Source organism: Anopheles ziemanni, chromosome 3, assembly GCF_943734765.1.
Source record: "Anopheles ziemanni chromosome 3, idAnoZiCoDA_A2_x.2, whole genome shotgun sequence".
NCBI classification, from domain to species: Eukaryota; Metazoa; Arthropoda; class Insecta; order Diptera; family Culicidae; genus Anopheles; species Anopheles ziemanni.
The window spans coordinates 65,694,184-65,713,191 of NC_080706.1; the positions used below are offsets into that span (position 1 = coordinate 65,694,184).

At 44.1% G+C, this 19,008-nt stretch overlaps 1 protein-coding gene across 1 annotated transcript; it reads right to left on the reverse strand.

The window, feature by feature from the left end:
- Positions 1-6,698: 6,698 nt before the first annotated feature.
- On the reverse strand, positions 6,699-11,396 carry LOC131287227 (WD repeat-containing protein 35). The gene is made up of 6 exons (XM_058316259.1): positions 11,234-11,396; positions 10,837-11,127; positions 10,203-10,772; positions 9,152-9,554; positions 8,969-9,072; positions 6,699-8,897 (listed from the first exon to the last, which is right to left on the reverse strand). Exons 1-6 carry the CDS (start codon positions 11,255-11,257, stop codon positions 6,699-6,701), a joined length of 3,591 nt encoding a protein of 1,196 aa, XP_058172242.1. The 5' UTR covers positions 11,258-11,396.
- Between the last annotated feature and the right edge of the window lie 7,612 nt (positions 11,397-19,008).

Here is a 19,008-nt window from a genome sequence, read left to right on the forward strand (position 1 = left end):
CGAATCCCTGTGTTGATGGACAAGTTAAAAAATGGTATCCTCAATAGCTACGGCAAAATTGATTACTTTGAGCGAAATAATTTAGTTGATGAAAAGTCGGTAAAGATCATTTGCGATTGCTTGAAAATAACTGGAGAACTGAACTTCAGAAGCAATGAAACGGATAGGAATCTTCTGCATATCGCTTGCAGGGAGGGTTGGTTAACTTCGGCGAAATGTCTCATTGAACATTATGGTTTTGATGCGAAGGAAATCAATAAAAAAGAAAACAACTGGAACGCTTTCTTTTACTGCGTTGACAACAGTAAAAATGCTTCAAACAAACTGGAAATATTCACTTATTTGATGGAGAAAGATCCTTTAGACTGCTTCGGTCAACTGGATTACGAAAATCATAATGTATTTTATAATGCGTTATTGAATAATGTTCTCATTGCAGACTATATTGTACGAAATGAGTTGCCTGCAAATAATTCTGTCTCGGTTGAAGTATGGGCTTCGATGTTTTCAAAACGCTTGAGTGATTCAAAACTAACGAGGACGGATATTGATAGATTTTTAACAGATTGGAAGCAACTTTCTACTTTGGACGCAAAACATGAAATTTACGTCGAAATTAAAACAAATTTGGAAAGGATGCATCGACGAAGAATTAACAACAAGCCCAAAAATTGTGAATTATCTTAGCGAAATCGGTTATCAGTCGAGATAAATAGATGCGGCCGCAAAGGCAGATGTTTTCGACTTGATCGATTTGTTAGTTTTAAAAGAGATCTTGTAAATTTGATAACATATTAAATAATACAACCATGTCAAAATAGGACTAATTATTACCAAACTTGTATTAGAAACTATGTTAATGTAAGGACAAGAAACTTATTGAGCAATAAACTCGCATTTAAGTTCTACCTCAAATAAACAACATGCTTGATAGTATTTAATCAAAATATCCGAAAGGTGTGTTTCTGGGTTTGTGGTGAGTTTTTTCGTTCATAGGGCTTTTGTTTAACTTCCCTCCATTGTTCAAAATTTATAAATCAAAATGTAAAGTTTTCTTATCCTCGCTAAGGACATCAACTATGGTTCTAGTTTGTCAATCATCTTTCTATCGGTTCCTACGCTGTAAATAGGCAGAGTAAGTATTTTTAAGTAAGAAGGTAGGCAGAGTAAGTTTAAAGTAGTTGTCTAGTGTCTTATTTACCTATTTAGCTTTATTACGTTTAATTTTCTTTCTACTAGGAGTAATTTCAGCACAGGTTGTCAACTTAATCACGTTAATCATCCAGTAATTCGTTACCAATCATTTGAACCATTTTTCCACGAAGTCCTTCCGAGTTTATTTTGGTGTGTTACATTTATTTCAATTGAAAGCGTTATCGCCGTTTCATATTGCCCGATGATTTGTTTCCCAACTACCTCTAAAACATCGTCTTTTCATATTCATAATAATTTGAAAACTGTCATACTTAATATTCATATTTTTTAAAAGTTTTTCTGATGTAGCTTCCCGAAAAGGTGAAAATGTTGATGTTAAAAGTAATATGATAAATGAAAATAATACAATGGGAACATCGCAGTTACTGTAACTATCAGTTAACTGTTTCACCTGTTGAGAAACAATAGATTTGAATAATGTGTACTAACTGTGATATCCGCCATGCTAGTATATTGCTGTATCAACGCATACGCTGTGAGTCAACGGGCAGCGGTCGCCACACACGACCCTCTCTATTCAGAGTCCGATCTATACTGACTACCCTCTATCCGTGTAACCCGAAACCCAGGATGCCACATCCTCCCTTTGGCAAAAATAAAGCGTTACCTATTCCTACAATTCTCTACTCTCTACACACATGTTCAAATACCGCTTCGGTGGTCTTATTTTCCTACCGCTACGCCCTTCAGACCTCGGATTCTCTTTGAATGACTCTTCCTATCTTCCCTCGCATTACGGTCAAATTTGGCAACTTGGTCCCGATCCCTCAACTCCTCGTTTTGAGGACGTGCTGAATCAACATTCATATTGGGGAGCAGATTCCTCACTGCTCTACCAAACAATGAATTGTGCTGGAGGAATTTTCGTCACGTGATGCGGCCATGAGTTGCATGCAACCACATAGTCTGCCAAAACATCCTTCCAATTCTGTTTTTTTTCAGCCTAGCTACGGTTACCGTTTGATTCGCATACCCTTTTAATACCTCTTCCGGATGCACCGTCAAATCCTGGCCAATAGTGTGGAACTTTTGTCTTATTATTTGCCACCCCTGGGTCGTGATGGTATTTACCGTGGCCCCGGAGTCGATTAGAAATGTGAACCTCTCGGAACCAAACACGCAATGTACCAATCGGGGATCCCCTTCGCTATTGGAATCGAACTGCGGAGGCATAGGGCACCCGGTGATCATCTGGTTGATTTCACCGGCAATCAGCACCAGCTTGATTTTCACCTTACTCACCAATACCAAACCGCTGTTCCGTGCCACCGGCCTAATATTCATGTTTCATCCTTTATTCGTGTATAGGGGTGTGCACACGTCGTCTGCGCGTTCTTCGGGCGCGGCTAACGCGCAGACGAAGTGTGCGGATTAGCTTCGGCAAAATCCGAAAAAAACTCCTGCAGCGAGAACGAGCAGCAATATACTGCTTTCCTTTGCAACCGTACAGGAAGCAAGGTAAATTTGGTATGTTTACGCATACTACCTTACAAGTAACGTACATCCCTAGATGCGCATCTTTGGTTTTTCTTTAATTGTTTTACCATGAAGGAAATTTAATCATTTTGGTTGCTGTTTTCTCATGAAGAACTACAATGTCGGACACAAGTTGTACACGACATCCATTGCTCATTTTTGAGCATCTGAATATCCCTTTGCACGGCTGCATCGTGCATATCTCATCAAATTTCGTCAAAACCGCTTAGCTAAAGGTAAAGGTCCTACACCCTAACCCGTGAAGCAGTCCCAGATCAGGATATACAAACTGTGCCGAAGGATGGGTAGCTCGAATCTTGGGTCATATAGCTTATTCCGGAGCTTCCTCACATATGTCATACCTTGAGTTCATCACTGAACAGTACATTTCGCCAATGGGCTACACATAAGTGAGCAAATTCAAGCCGAGCCTGGCAATGCTGCACGCTGAGCTTCGACTGTTGTTAGAAGGAAGCTGCTTGATCCGGTAACCTCTGACCGATGTTCTCAGTGACGGACAACTGCAGTTCCATTATGACTCGCGCAGCCGAGGTTCTATGATCAATGCTGCCTTCTGAGTATTATAAGCAACACTGCGTAGGGGTTCAAGAAATGTAAATTTTATGTCATTTTATTATGTTTGTCCAAAACTGTTTCAGACCTTAGAACAGACGTTTTGTAGATAGGACATTTTAAAGAGCTAACGAAAACAGGCGCTCGTATAAACTCATAGCAGCAAAATATAGAAAAAATAGCCGCGGTGCTATAACACAGCGATTCCAACACACCGCGTACCAACTGCCAGGTCGGACTTCGAATTAAGACCCCTTGGTGTACGAAAGGCCGACTACAGTATCCTTCTAAGGAACTTTCTAAGGAAGGGATACACTAGGAGACCCATAATTTAGCGACATATCATAAGAAACAATTGTAATACTCTTTCCTATCCGGCTCCCCCAACAGTAACAGAAAAAACTGCCTGCAGCAGGAATGGGAGCTCCGAAAACCCGAACATTTTCTTATCCTGTCGCTCTTCTGGTAGGCAATGGATAACACGAAGGTTGCCGAAACCGGCCCGAAAGGTTCCGAGCAATTTTTTTCACTACCACTGCATTGATTTGTGTACGTACACGAAATGCCGAAATCGTTACTTCTCTCTTTATCCTATGATAATTTTTGTTCTTCCATCTTCCTCCGATGTATGTTCGGCACATGCAAAAAACACGAAGTACTGAGAAAAATGCCGATGAAACAGTTTCGAGAGAGAAGGAAGAACAAAAATGATTATATGAAAAAGGGAGACGCAACGAGTTCGGCGTTTCGTGTACGTACACAAATCAAAGCAGTGGTAGTGAAAAGAATTGCTCGGAACCTTTCGGGCCGGTTTCGGCAACCTTCGTGTTATCCATTGCCTACCAGAAGAGCGACAGGATAAGAAAATGTTCGGGTTTTCTGAACTCTCACTTCCGCTGCAGGCAGGATTTTCTGTTACTGTTGGAGAACCCGGAAAGGAATGAGTATTACAATTGTTTCTTTTAATTTGTCACCAAATACTAGAGCCCCTAGTTGGGCGCTAAGCTTTCTGATTGCTGTTCTAATCTGACGGTGTATGCAAACTTTTGAATGGCCTCTCGTACTCCTGTGGGTCTCAAGTTGCAAGTCTGCCCTACTTTGATATGACCTTCAGAGGACTTTTCGTATATGTACGAAATGGGTCACACCAAACTAGACCAACGCTAGAGTAAAATGCCTGAACTTTGTATCAGCCGCAAGGTCATACAGAACCATATAACTGGTAAAAATAGCGCTATCTTGCAATTTAGGATAACCAAAACAAACATTCCTTATAAACGTTTAAATTCCGTTCTTTAACGAAAAAACAATAGAAACAGAGAAACACATTTATATTGATCAACAGTTACCTATCATACGATTCCTGTATCAGAAAACCTGTTTGATTGGAATTTTAAGGAAAACTTTTATCTGTGTATCTATATCAACTTCAAAATTTATTCATTTTGGTACTCCCTACCACCTACGTAATATACATGAAAAGCTGTGGCGATCCAACCTGTAGTTCCAGTAATGTAGGTCAGCCGTTCCGGGCTCATAAAAAGTCCTCTGAAAGTGATATGAAAACAGGGCATTTGATAAGATTGGTTACACGATTGTCTGAAGGGCTCAACCTCTCGGTTACCACATGATCTATTGTCCTGCAACCATAATGTCATAAGCCCAATGATTTTTATTTTATTGCAATGAACTCATGACAGCGCTTATATTTTTCGATAACGCTTTCAAATGCCCTTTTCATAAAATGTTTTTCATTGGTCTGTTGGCTCTACAAGAGATAATAGCTACCAAAATAAGTAAAATTCCTTCATGTCCAACCCACTAAAGAAAACCCAAAGCTGCGCATCTAGGGATGTAAGGCGTTTTTAAGATTGTGTGCGTAAGCATCCTGAAATCCGGAGTGCAGCTCAGATTTTACGTTGCTTCCTGTACGATTGCAAAGGAAAGTAGTATAGTGCCGCTCACTCTCGCTGTAGGAGTTTCTTTCGGGGAGGAGTTTTGCTAACACGCGCACGTCGTCTGCGCGTTCTTCGGCCCCGAAGAACGCGCACACGTCGTCTGCACCCCCGGTATGGGCTACCGTTTGCCCTTCAAGCAGTCTAAAATAAAAACAAACAAAACAAAACAAAACTCAACGCTTTTCTGCACTGGTCATGGGCCAAACCCGACTCAGTGACGTTCGCGATCACCGCACCGCTCTGTTGGTCATGGGCCGAACCCGACTCAACTTTCGTACTCTCTCTCACTGGCCATGGGCCGAACCCGACTCAGTGGTGTCTCCGATATTGCCTCTCTGTTGGTCATGGGCCGAACCCGACTCAACTTTCGTACTCTCTCTCACTGGCCATGGGCCACACCCGACTCAGTGGTGTCTCCGATATTGCCTCTCTGTTGGTCATGGGCCGAACCCGACTCAACTGTCGCACTCTCTCTCACTGGCCATGGGCCGAACCCGACTCAGTGGTGTCTCCGATATTGCCTTTCTGTTTGTCATGGGCCGAACCCGACTCAACTTTCGTACTCTCTCTCACTGGCCATGGGCCGAACCCGACTCAGTGGTGTCTCCGATATTGCCTCTCTGTTGGTCATGGGCCGAACCCGACTCAACTGTCGCACTCTCTCTCACTGGCCATGGGCCGAACCCGACTCAGTGGTGTCTCCGATATTGCCTCTCTGTTTGTCATGGGCCGAACCCGACTCAACTTTCGTACTCTCTCTCACTGGCCATGGGCCACACCCGACTCAGTGGTGTCTCCGATATTGCCTCTCTGTTGGTCATGGGCCGAACCCGACTCAACTGTCGCACTCTCTCTCACTGGCCATGGGCCGAACCCGACTCAGTGGTGTCTCCGATATTGCCTCTCTGTTTGTCATGGGCCGAACCCGACTCAACTTTCGTACTCTCTCTCACTGGCCATGGGCCGAACCCGACTCAGTGGTGTCTCCGATATTGCCTCTCTGTTGGTCATGGGCCGAACCCGACTCAACTGTCGCACTCTCTCTCACTGGCCGTGGGCCGAACCTGACTCAGTGGTGTCTGCGAAAATGTTATCAAATGCCCCTTTGTTGGTCATGGGCCAAACCCGACTCAACTGTCTTCCCAAAAACTCACATACGCGTCCTCCTTTCTTCATCACTACCGGTTATCAATTTTCCACTTCGTTATCATGGCAGGATCGCCAATGTGATATCCGCCATGCTAGTATATTGCTGTATCAACGCATACGCTGTGAGTCAACGGGCAGCGGTCGCCACACACGACCCTCTCTATTCAGAGTCCGATCTATACTGACTACCCTCTATCCGTGTAACTCTAAACCCAGGATGCCACACTAACCTTAAGAAAAGATCGTAATAAACGGAGTGTTCGATAAACTTGAACGCAGGTACGTAATAAATGTGTGTCTGTGTATGTGTTGGTGTGCAATAAAACATTAAATCTCCACCGCTCCCTTCGCCGGCGCGATCAGCCGATGGCAGAGGGGGCACGTCTTGCGTGACGTCATTTCCAGCGGGTGCGCGACGTGGTAGCAACCGGAACACTGCCAGGCGCCGGTCGGATTGGTCAGCGGCTGTCCGGACGCGATGCACGGCGGAAAGCGATTGCCGCAGCTGGGACAGAGCGTGCTGCAGTCGGCCACCGGCGTCTCGCAGGTGTAACAGCTGACGTGCTTCACCTTGTTGTCCTTCGGGTCGTAGCGCGAGAAGATGCTGATGGCCAGCTCCTCGTACTGCAGCCGACGACCCTCGGAGATCGTCTCGATCGCCTCCAGCTTGATGAACGCCTTCGAGCAGGTGCCGAACGAGCGATCGGCACAGCTGGCCAGGGCGAGCAGCGCGTACAGCACCTCCACGTCCAGCACGTCCTCGTACTCGCGCAGCCGGAGCGCGCTAATGACGGCGCTATGCAGCAACCCGGAGCGCAGTTGTCGCTGTGCCAGCAGCATATAGTGGTACGCCTCCGCGTGGTGCCATATCTGCTCGATCAGCACCGCATCGTCCGGATTGAGCTGGGCCAGGACCGCCGCTCGGCTTGGGCCGCCCGCCTGCAGCGCCATCTGCTTTTCGATGTACTCCTCCGCGAGCAGCCCCGACAGCACGTACAGCTGCTTGATACGCACGTAGTCGGACTTCTTCTCCACCTCCGCCTCGGCCATCTTCAGCAGCAGCCGGGCGGAGTCCAGATAGCGGCCCGCCTTCCGCTGCAGCTCGATCGCTTCCGGCAGCTTGCCCTCCTGCAGCAGCTGGGCCGCGTGCTTGCTCAGCAGCGTGTTGATCTGGGGCATCTTGTACTTTTGCGCCAGCTCCACCGCCAGTCCCCACTGCCGCAGGCCGATGCAGCTGGAGACGGCCGACTTGACGTCGCCCAGCTTGAGGTAGGCGGCGACCGCCTGCTCGCACATCCCCACCGTGGCCAGCATCTGGCCCAGCTTCGCCAGCTGCGGGCTCTTCTCGGGGAGCTTGTGCATGCAGCCGACCAGCTCGTCGTACTGCTCCAAACCGTACAGCGCGTCCATCAGGCCCTCGATGTGGTGCGCCTTCTCGTAGTACTCCTTGGCGCTGTCCCAGGCGCGCATGTTCATGTAGTGGTGGCCGATCTCGCGCCACGCATTCTCCATCTGCTGGTCGGACGTGCCCGGCCCGAGCCGATACAGCTGCACCGTGCGAAACCAATCGCACAGCGTCTGGCGCAACCGAACCGCGCAATCCCGTCGATCCACGTCCATGTACAGCTTTTCCGCCTCATCGAACTCGCCGAAGAACGCGCCGATCTCGGCCCGCTGCAGCGCTTCCAGCTGGATTGTCCTGAGGCGCTTGATCAGCTGAATGCCCGGATAGTTGCTGCATCGCACGAACGCCGCTTCGGCCGTCTCGAGGTCCAGCTTCTTCAGCGATGCCTCCGCCAGCAGTCTCCACAGCCGCGGGTGTGGGTTATCCTCGATGAACTGCTTCGCCTCGGCTATCCCGACGTGCGCCAGCAGATCCTCCGTGTCGCGCAGCGATTTGACGCGCAACTGCACGAGATGCTCCTTCACGTTCGGCGTCGCACCACCCTTGATGATGTCGTCCAGCAGGACGCCCGTGATTTCCAGCTCCTCAAAGTGGCAGATGTAGCCGGAGCAGGTGATCGGTTCCTCCGGGTCGGCCCCGCGCAGGATGTACATGCGCGTCTTCTCCATGATGGCCAGCAGCTGCGGGTTGTCCTTCGCCCAGCAGATGGCCCACACGTCCTTCCGTTCGATGTGGCCGCTCGATTGCTCCAGTTCGTTGCTCGTTGTGTCGTCACGGAGAGTCAGCGTCGTCAGCACGCCGTTGCAGTCGATCATGGCCGCTCGGTTCGAGTTACAGTTGATCGCCAGCTTATAACTGCGCGTCTGCAGATAGTGTCGGTTGCGCAGCACCAGATGAGGCAGCGTGTACTCGTGGATGAGGCCACTCTCCCGGCCGATCAATAGCAAACTCTCCGAGGATGCCAGGCAACAGATGGGATCCTGGCTCGGGTCCACTTTGGGCGGGATTTCGTGGGCCGTCTTCGAGTCGAGATCGTTTAGCACTTCCAGGGCGGGCGTGTCGTCGATGTGGTACCTGCGATCGCGTTTCGTCTTCAGGTTCGCGTGCAACGTGGAGGCCCCCTGGACATGAAGAGAAAGAGCTTGTGTTGGCGATCAAATTACTTCCAGTACTCGTGGCGGAGCGGACTTACCTTCGGTGTATGATAATGCCAGAGCAGAAAGTGATCTTTCGACGCCACGATCACGTGCGTTGAGTTCATTGTTATAAACTCCGGTCTAATATCGATGTATTTGGCTGATGGTGAAGAGAACCATGTGGTAAAGATTATTAACTAATTGCCACCTAGTCTTCGTCTGTAAATAAATGAACCTACAATCCACCGTCGTGCTGATCGAGTTGCATATCAGCAGCTGGTACATCAGATCCTTCCCCTTGCCCTCGCTCACGACGCTGAACTCCTTGCCGGTCATGCGTGTCTCAACGGCGATCACGCAGTGGTCAGCCGAGGAGGCCATCGACATCATCGGTTCGATCTGCTTCGCGTAGCACTGATTCGAGTTGGTGTCCCAGAACGTTACCGTATCCGTGTCGTCGCCCCCGGCACCACCGCTTGCCTCCAGGTAGCAGACGGTGCGGTTGAAGTAGCACCAACTGTAGTCTGGTCGGATGTTTGCGAAGTAAATGAACGAATCCACCGACAAGGCGATTCGGAGCGATTTGCCTTCCCATGAGAGGGACGTTATTTCTTTGCCGGGAATCTTCAGCGTACGGATGTGCTGGTGGAAGGGAGAACGGGAAACGAAAGCATTGGTTAGCTGTGCGTCTGGTCTATTAAAGAAATGATTTACTATCAAACATGTTACGATTGAAGGATGTGGATGCGGATCGAAATTGATCTTTTGGTATTGCGAAACATTTGTTTTAACAATACGGCCTTTTACTTCCCAGCATGAAAATCCAGCAGCGCACTTGGATCGTCGAACGATTGAAACCTCCTGTTAAGCACTTCATGGTGAGTCGCAAAACTCAAAGCTTTCTAGGATCTACCACAATGATAGGTACATTTATGCGACAATGATTGTTGTAGACACGACTTTTTCACGTTTCACGGAAATGACCGCTCATCACACTAAATTTCGCAGCAAAAAGCGATCCTTCAGCGGTCAGTGGTTTTAGTAGGCTTGCGAGATTTGGCGATCCAAGTATACTGCTGCAATTGTCTGGTACTGAGTAAAAGGCTGTAAAAGGATTCAAGCAGTTTAAAAGTGAAATCGGTTGATTCGTTCGAGCTAATTATTATTGTGGGTAACAGCTGATCCCAAACTTTGCGAAAGCAGCGCTATTTACCGCATTTTGTTTTAATTAATGCGATATTGTTTTAAATCAAACATCCTTGATGAAAGAATATTTAACAGACCACTTACCACACCATACGGAGTGTAGAACAACACTTGGCTGCTATCCTTATCGCTGCTAAGGTTCGACTTGATTCCGCAAACCGCCAGGATCGTCCCGTCATGGTTCCACATACACGAAATGGCCTGCACTCCCGTATCCACCACAACTGGGGTGTCGTCGTTTTCGTGCCGCATCAACTGCATTCGACCGTTTTCGTAGCAAATTGCCAGAACCGGGCGACTCGGCGAGGTGCCCTTATGGAACCAACAAAGGCCCACCACCGTAATGCTCTTCGACGGCGTAAGGTACACACACTGGACGTGCAGCTTCATCACGAAGATGCCCTGGTTGTCGTACAGGTGAACCTCACCATTTTTAATGCTGAATAGGAGCAGCCTCCCGTCCGGGCTCCATTGTACGCCGGTCAGCGACACGTTCTTCAGTTCCTTGCCCCAGATCCGGTTTCCATCGACCGAGCCAACAATGACAGTGCCATCTTCGTACACGATGCATATCTTCTGCCCATCGCTCGTCCAAGCCATTCCCTTTACCGTCGACTTTTTACGATCATTCGTCATCTCCTCGTACCAGGAACCCTGGAATGGATGGTATATCAAAAATATTGAACACCCTGATGGCATATAAATCCCACCAACCAACCTTGTACAACATCCACACCATAATAACGCCATCCTTGTCGGACGAGGTCAACTTCTGCTGCGATTCGTTCCAGGTCACCACCTGGATGGACGATTTATGACCCTCGAGCGTTTGGTTCATCGACAGGTTGCTTGCCTGCAGCGCCTTTCCGGGCTGGGCCGACACGGCCGAGCTGCTTGCTTGCTCTAGCTTGAGCACCTTCAGCAGTCCATCCTCTCCGCCCACCGCTACGTACCCCTGATCCTTGTTCCATGCGATACAGTTCAGACGCGTGTTGTTTGGGATGGCTATCTACAGCGTACATGGTGAAGACGATCAAATTAGATGAAGTTTCCGCTCCGGATGACGAAACCGTTATAACGGTACTCGGAGTGGAGCACTTGGAACCGTACTTTACCTTCTTGCTTAAGTAGATAAACATGTTTGTAGCGCGGTGCCGTTAGACAACAATTCGCCAGCGGAGATGTAAAACGTTCTAATATGCTTGAGTTAAAGTATCAGAAAACGCGAACTACTGTTATCAACATTGTTATTAAATGTTCTTTTCACAAAAACAAGCTCAATTGACATCAGAATCAGCGGAAAGCTGTTTTGCGAACGTCCGATGCACTTTGTGTACCAATCAGGTTGCTATAGAAACAGTGACTAGAGGTGTAGTGTTGCGAGGTCCGTGAAGCACCTATCTGGAACGATCCGTTCCTAGGAGAGAGGTGATGCACCCAGGTCCACTCAAAAGCGGACTACAGGTTCTTTGGAACGAATATGAAAGGTATCTTAAAACTACCGCCTCCCAGATCCGTCGAAGAGAGCGAGAGAAAGTTTCTATTTCACAGCTCGCAACTAGAGACCCTAGTCTAACTGTTCTTGTTTTTTATACACACAAAAAACTGGGTCGAAGCCGTTCGGCCCGTTCTTTACGTGTACAAGCAACGGGTAGGGACACCATCCAGACCAATCTGTTTTTTATACACGTAGTGAACTGGGCCGGACCGACCAGCCAGTTCTTTGTGTGTACCAGCGACGGATAGGTGCACCGTCCGCACCAGTCTGTTTTTTATACACGTAGTGAACTGGGCCGGACCGATCAGCCAGTTCCTTGTGTGTACCAGCGACGGGTAGGTGCACCGTCCGCACCAGTCTGTTTTTTATACACGTAGTGAACTGGGCCGGACCGACCAGCCAGTTCTTTGTGTGTACCAGCGACGGGTAGGTGCACCGTCCGCACCAGTCTGTTTTTTATACACGTAGTGAACTGGGCTGGACCGTCCAGCCAGTTCTTTGTATGTACCAGCGACGGGTAGGTGCACCGTCCGCACCAGTCTGTTTTTTATACACGTAGTGAACTGGGCTGGACCGACCAGCCAGTTCTTTGTGTGTACCAGCGACGGGTAGGTGCACCGTCCGCACCAGTCTGTTTTTTATACACGTAGTGAACTGGGCCGGACCGATCAGCCAGTTCCTTGTGTGTACCAGCGACGGGTAGGTGCACCGTCCGCACCAGTCTGTTTTTTATACACGTAGTGAACTGGGCCGGACCGACCAGCCAGTTCCTTGTGTGTACCAGCGACGGGTAGGTGCACCGTCCGCACCAGTCTGTTTTTCATACAAGCAGTCATCAGGTTCTTTGCACCCAGTTCCGCGGACTTGCTCCTAAGGCTGTGGAACCCAGTTCCACTCCGTTCCAAGACATTCCAAAAAATCTCATCACTATAGAGGTGGAAGTTTGAATCAGGTCCGACTCCAACAAAATAGTGGAATTAACTCCGACATCCAATCGATCGCGGACCTACACTCGATCATCGTCAGGAATAGATGAAATATTTCATCGTGTTTGCTTTCGGAAATGTTTCACTGCAGGCAATTTCAAAATTCAAACATTGCTGTACGGTATCACACTTTTTGTAAATTACTTTTTTACTTTATTTTACTTACTTATTATTATCGTACGTTGCCATTGAATCGATTAGGTTAATGTGGTAAACGTAATGTTGCTGAAGTCTACTTGGTTTCTTTCCTCAGCGCTCTCGTAATTTTCTCGACATTTTTTTAACACTTCCTCCGATTCAAAGATATTTTTAAGGGAGCACAACTTTCTTGTCTTCGGTGGCTAAAATGGTCTCGTTTACTATGCGATCCGCTACATTTTTGGTTTTAGTTGCTCTTTCGTTTCTGCAGTCGAGCCTCAGTTCACCACATGGCGGCATGTTTTTTCTAACTACGGTGCCGGGTTCACCATGGCGAATGTTAATGGTACTATGGTTAAGTTATGCCTCGTGATTGGTATGCATAGACAATAGATTTTATATCGATGGTTTCGTGTTAATCTTTTCGCGCTTGTAATACCCTTTTTCGTGCTGGGTGTTTGATCTTTGATCTTTAATAAGAACTAGTATGAAATGTTGCTCCACGTGCTTTCTAGCTTTTCGGATTGGGTAAGCATTGGAAAATCAATTTGCAGATCTAGTTAAATGAGTACTCGTTTAATTTACTCTTTTTTTCGAAGATGTAGGCAAAATGATTATTAGCATTGAACTCACTTTCCTTAGTTTCCCTCTGCCCAGGCTGAGAAAGAATGTGCTCGAATGGCCTGAGGAATATGATTCTACAAAAATTTCCGTTTTTTTTATCGTCGAAAATTCACATAATACTTTACCGGCTAATATAATAGAGTTTAGATTTTAGTTTTTTTTCTATCTTCGGTTGAATGAGATGCCGGCGAACGATGCTGTTCTCATGCTGCCTCCAGCTATGTTCCTGATTTGTCTAGCACTCGAGGCTATCCCTCGATTCTAGTAGACATCCGTCGCTACTGCACAATCATTGGTTTTTATCTTATCCTTATCCATGCAAAAATCACATACAAAACTAGTTCCATGTACCGCTCTTTTACCGTTTCATCTGTACTTATACCTATCCATTCCTATGAACTGCGTTTGTTTTTTGTATTTATTTTTCATTAGTTCTTTTCTATTGCCATTTCTTATTTGGTTTACAGTTGGTTTTGTTATGTGGGGGTTTAATTAAACTGTTGTAGAAAAATAAGGAGCTTTTGTAATATTGAATGCCTGTTTTGGTTCATGTTTTTTAATTTTCTGCCATAAGGTTCTGTCGTGGATTATCTTCGCACTGTTATGTGCTCACTCATTATTATGATTCAGTATTTTATTAAAGTTGCTGCTGTAGTCAGTAAGTGTAAATATGAATCGTTCTGTTTGTCTGTAAGCCAAATGTAATCGAAAAGATCCTGCCGTAGTTTCTCTAGTTTCACCTCTCTCCATGAGCAATCATACCTCCGTGGTACCTTTTTCCTTCCGCAATGGTTCCAGTCTCCTTACCGTTACCTTCACCGTATTCTCCATGCTCTCTTTTTTTGTTTGCACCTCGAATCATTTTGGTCAGTAATATCTAAAACCTTACAGTCCTCATGTACACATACACTAGTTTTTTTTTCGTGATCATCCACCATACCATTAATGTTCAAGTTCAAATAATTATAGAAATAAAGGAATAAGTTGAGTCGCAAAGCGGTTTGAGATCGGAGAACTAAGAGAAAATTTCGTTTTGTTCGCTTGATTCAGAGCGTTCACAACAAGCAGCAAGTGTCATTGGAGTTTTGGTATAAACGGGTGTAATAAATATGTTTGATTAGTGTGTTGCCCAAATTGACTTTGATGATGATAATGGTGCTTGCTAACGACTTAACTCAACATAAAACTTCATTCTATCACTCCATTTTTCACAACAAACTGTTTCAAAATTACCAACGCGATACTCCAAATGTCATCGAATCCATTGACATCCTTTCTCTATCGTAATCCCATTATTTCTTCCATTACAACTACTTGCACACGACAACAAATAAAAAGAAAAATTTTGTAAAAAAAAACATATTCACACATGTCTAAGACCCACTGAAATGGAGAAGACTTTCAATTGTAGTAAGACTGTCGTAATTACTCGTAAACAACCACAATATTTTCAAAACCTTTTACAATTTTCAGATGAAAAAACCGGTATTCTGTTCTAAAAATTAAATGCAACATTCTACTCAAAAATCACGTGCTACCGAGCAATAAGTCTGTCTGAATTCTTTATTTATCTTTATTATGTGTGTTGCAAAGTGGACAGCTTTTCAATAATCCTTTCGCCATTGCAAATATTTTTGTTTTGTTTCTCTATGTCGTTTCTATCAGCACCAACTGTTCATTTTGAAGTTTATCTTCCACTGTTAAGAAATACGGGATAATTGGGCTTATACGTTTTGCAAATATCACATTTTCTTCATTCTGCTATTTCATGCTTTCTTTGTTGCTGACACAGAGGCAACTGGTTTTCTTTTTTTATATTTCTGTTCGATGGTTTTAATTCGCTAGCGGTTTGTTTTCTTAACAGAAACAGAAATTAAGAACTAAACAAATCAGCTTCAACAATTCTTGAAAAAGTTCTGTAAACAAATAAGTTTCTACTCCTGCTGGAATATGTTTTACTTAGTTCAATAGCTCGAATTTTTTAATCTACTTTAGCTTCAAATGTCTGTTTTATAGTCATGAAGTGTTTTTCCTAGCCTAGATCGACGAAGCAATTTATTCGTGTCGTTTGCAGTTATTGTTTCTATTTCGTTTTTACCAATACTGCACAAACTTAGGCAAGTTTGCAAGAATCGACGTTACTTTCTTTTAGTTGTATTTCTTGTTTCATTGCTACCCCTCTCGATTAAGCTAGTTTCTCTGTAATATGAATATGGTTCGATACGATACGATGAGACGCACAACTATAACGACGATGAAGACAACGACAAGGACGACGATAACGTTATGATGGACGAATGGATTAGAAAAGAAACAAAAAATGACTAAATCGAATGTCATGTGTTTTCTATGCATTTCCAAAGTGGTTTCGATAGCAATAGGAGATTTATTCAGGCAACGGGTCAGTAGAACTCCTTGAAGGGTTCACGCAAGCCTTCCAAATACGTACGCTACCTTCGTGTGCTTAGCTACTTTGCATTGAAATTTGGGCAAAATAATATGTGTGATGTTGAAATTTAGGCAATACGATAACGTGAACGTACGATCGCGTTAAACATTACGCATAATGGATGATATATTTTTTTTAGTTCTTTTCTGTTTCAAAAACATTAATCTATAAAAGATACCATAAATTACAAAAACTCCCCTTGCTAGGTAAAAAAAGAAAAAAAAAGAGTACTTTAGTAGCTTGCCGGTTAAATAAACTAAACAGAAAAAAGACACACTAAACAGAAAAAAAACAAGAAATGAGTAATAAGGGATGAATCTGAAAAGAAAAGACGTGAAAATAATAAAATCATATACAAAATGATCCACGTTGACTAGAAATAAGTATACCAAGTCTGTGTAATAAGTAACAAAACAAATGTAAACCATGATTATTGAAACAGTTAAGATTTTATTTGAATGTATTTTTTAGTTTTTTTTAGTGCTTTTCAAAGTTTTCTACTTATCGTTTTGCATCGCAGCATATCAACATATTATCTAGTAATTACCTCATTTGTATATATCTCTTACGGCCTACAAAGTGTATAAAGTAATTATTTTTTAGCTTTTTCTTATGTTTTTCTTCTTTTTTCATTTTTTCGTTTTTCGTTATGCTTACTTTACCGTTATAACTTTCTTTAGCGTATAGTTTTCAATCACTTCAGTTTCTTTTTATCTTTTCAAACAAAATATGTTATCTTTCTTCTACATGTTTGCTCAATCCTATTTTTTCCTTTTCTGTTTCCGTGCAATGAAAATCTTCACACTCACACACACACATCAAATAGAGGGGCGAAACAACACATGAAACCGATCAGGAAAGTTGCATTAATTACGACCAGCCAGCGACTAACCGATCAACATTGCCACTTGGCGGATGCCTTTTTCTAATTAGCGACCACTTAACCTACCTACAACAAACGACCCTCGTGGGTTGGGTGGGGTAGTTGGGGTGGGGAAGGGGAAAGGGAACAACAGACAATCTTCGCGATGCCTTTTGCAAAAAGGGGACAATGCCGTCGTGAAAGAAACACACCGTCCGAGTACGTCGAGTATGACATGCACTCTTGCTCACGGTGCTCATTGTTTTTCTCTTGGCGAAAATCGTTTTCAAGTGCAAAAACTAAAAATCTTGCGAAAGTTTCTTAGCCTTATTTTAATAATTACATCATATGGTTGCAGAGTTTGTTTCGCTATAATCAGTTTTCATCATGTGTTTTTTTTTAAATTTCCTCCATTTGTTCGTTTTGAATTACACGGAATTAAAACGAACGAAAACTTTGGGAATTGCATTGAGTTTGCTGCACTTTTCATTCATTACGACTTCCTTTTATATAGTCAGGAAGAAAACGAATGCAAGGAAGTGGGGAATCATCTACCTCAACCACTCCAAACCGTCATGTTTTACTCACGTGCAGCACCAATTCCAATACAATGAACTATAACTCTTTTCGTAGAACACGTGCTGCTTCTACTTTTCTATCACCTTGTTCTCTCGGTTTGACGCTCTATCTTCCTATGCCTTTGAAGCAAATTTTGTAAATCAATAGATAATTTTGCATTCGCTTGACAAACGTAATCTTTTTAAGATAATTTAAAAACATCATCTTGGAACCTTTATGAAAAGGAAAAATATTTACTTTTTGCTTTTTGATGGTTGATATTCATCTCGTTGCGCAGCCGTGCCCACGGCAGACCGGACTGCAAATGTCCATGGAAAGATAGATTGTTGTTGTTGTGTCACCGCCCCATGTACACTAGCGAACAGTTTTCTTGGGTTTTCCATAATCTCCTCTACTCCTTAAGTCTTATTAAGGTGTGGAACTGGTAGAAAGATACCAGTACATTTGTTTCTAGGACAGACAACGATCATCCCGAGGATCGCGTCTCTTGTTTACAGTTCCTTTTTCGCTTGAACGATCACAAAACGGCATCTTAGTGTTAATCTGCTACATTCCGAATAGTTGGCAGTAGTAGGTATTATGTTTTGGGTCTCGTCCCGCTTCAGTGTCTGATGATGTACCATGCTATTTATTGTTCGTCTGAGGACATTTTCTGCTCACATTTACTGAGTTGAATCGGATCAGAGAAGTTTTTCTTTGATTCGTGTATGGGCAGTTGTTTATCATCGTAAAGGTTCTACTTTATGTTTTAGCCTCTGGACAGAATGAGAATGGTTCACTTTGCTAGTTTTGTTCGCTTATTTGTTCGTTAACACTTCATATCCATTACCTAATCCAGGATATAGTAAGTGTGGATGTAGCAAAGTAAGTGCTACTATATATTTTGAAAGGTTTAGCCAACATTATTTAATTTCTGTACGCTTAATCAAAGGAGTTTGAAACCGCCCAACATAAAAATACGGCAATAGGGAAAAATAACCTAATTGTGTTAACCTATGTCCTTTTTGGTAAATTTGTGTGTCTTCTCTTATTCGGGTTTGGGTTAGGCGCTGGATTTTGTTTAAATTGTTCCTGTTCCTTCTCGCTGTTTCTAGTAAATTTTTGATTCTTCGATTCACAGTTTGACTCCTACATAGTTTGCACATTCACGCACGTATCCATCTCCTCGGTCATTCAACTTTTTTCAATGATTCCCCCCTTCCTTTCCACCTGTTGCTCACAGAACATCGCTCGTTAGCGTATGTTTTTATTCGTTTTTTTATTGTAAAAACTAAAGCTAACCTTAATTCGTGTGTATATTTCGACTAAAATACGATGCTTTTTCTATCACGTTTCGGACATCCTTCGCAAGTGTAGTTTAGTTATGATTTCGGGATTGATTTTTTCCGTTTTTATGAGTTTACTTATTTACGTGCTAACGTTCACGAATGATTTTTCTCACGTACACTTATCACTAATATCACTCTCGCTCATTTCTGCATGCTATCTCAGACATACCACATCACACATAGATTAATTTAGTTCCGGTTTTTTCTGAATTCCACCCGGAAACCGCTCCATTCCTCGACGGTCGCATTATTTCTCATTACGTTAAGGGTTGTAGAAGATTTTATGACAAATTAATGCTGCACGATTCTAAGACCATCACCTGCCAAAAAACGCCAATTTCGTTTAAAAAATTACTAAGCCATTTGGACATAAAAAAAGAGTTACAGCACGTAATGAAAATACAAAATATACGATATTTTGTACGT

What these genes read in the sequence shown, in the direction of transcription:
- LOC131287227 (XM_058316259.1), bottom strand. Translation starts at nt 11,257, where the DNA reads ATGTTTATCTACTTAAGCAAGAAG. An exon ending in TTATCTACTTAAGCAAGAAG is followed by an intron (nt 11,128 to 11,233) that starts GTAAAGTACGGT and finishes TGTACGCTGTAG; the next exon opens with ATAGCCATCCCAAACAACAC. An exon ending in TCTACACTCCGTATGGTGTG is followed by an intron (nt 9,555 to 10,202) that starts GTAAGTGGTCTG and finishes CCCTTCCACCAG; the next exon opens with CACATCCGTACGCTGAAGAT.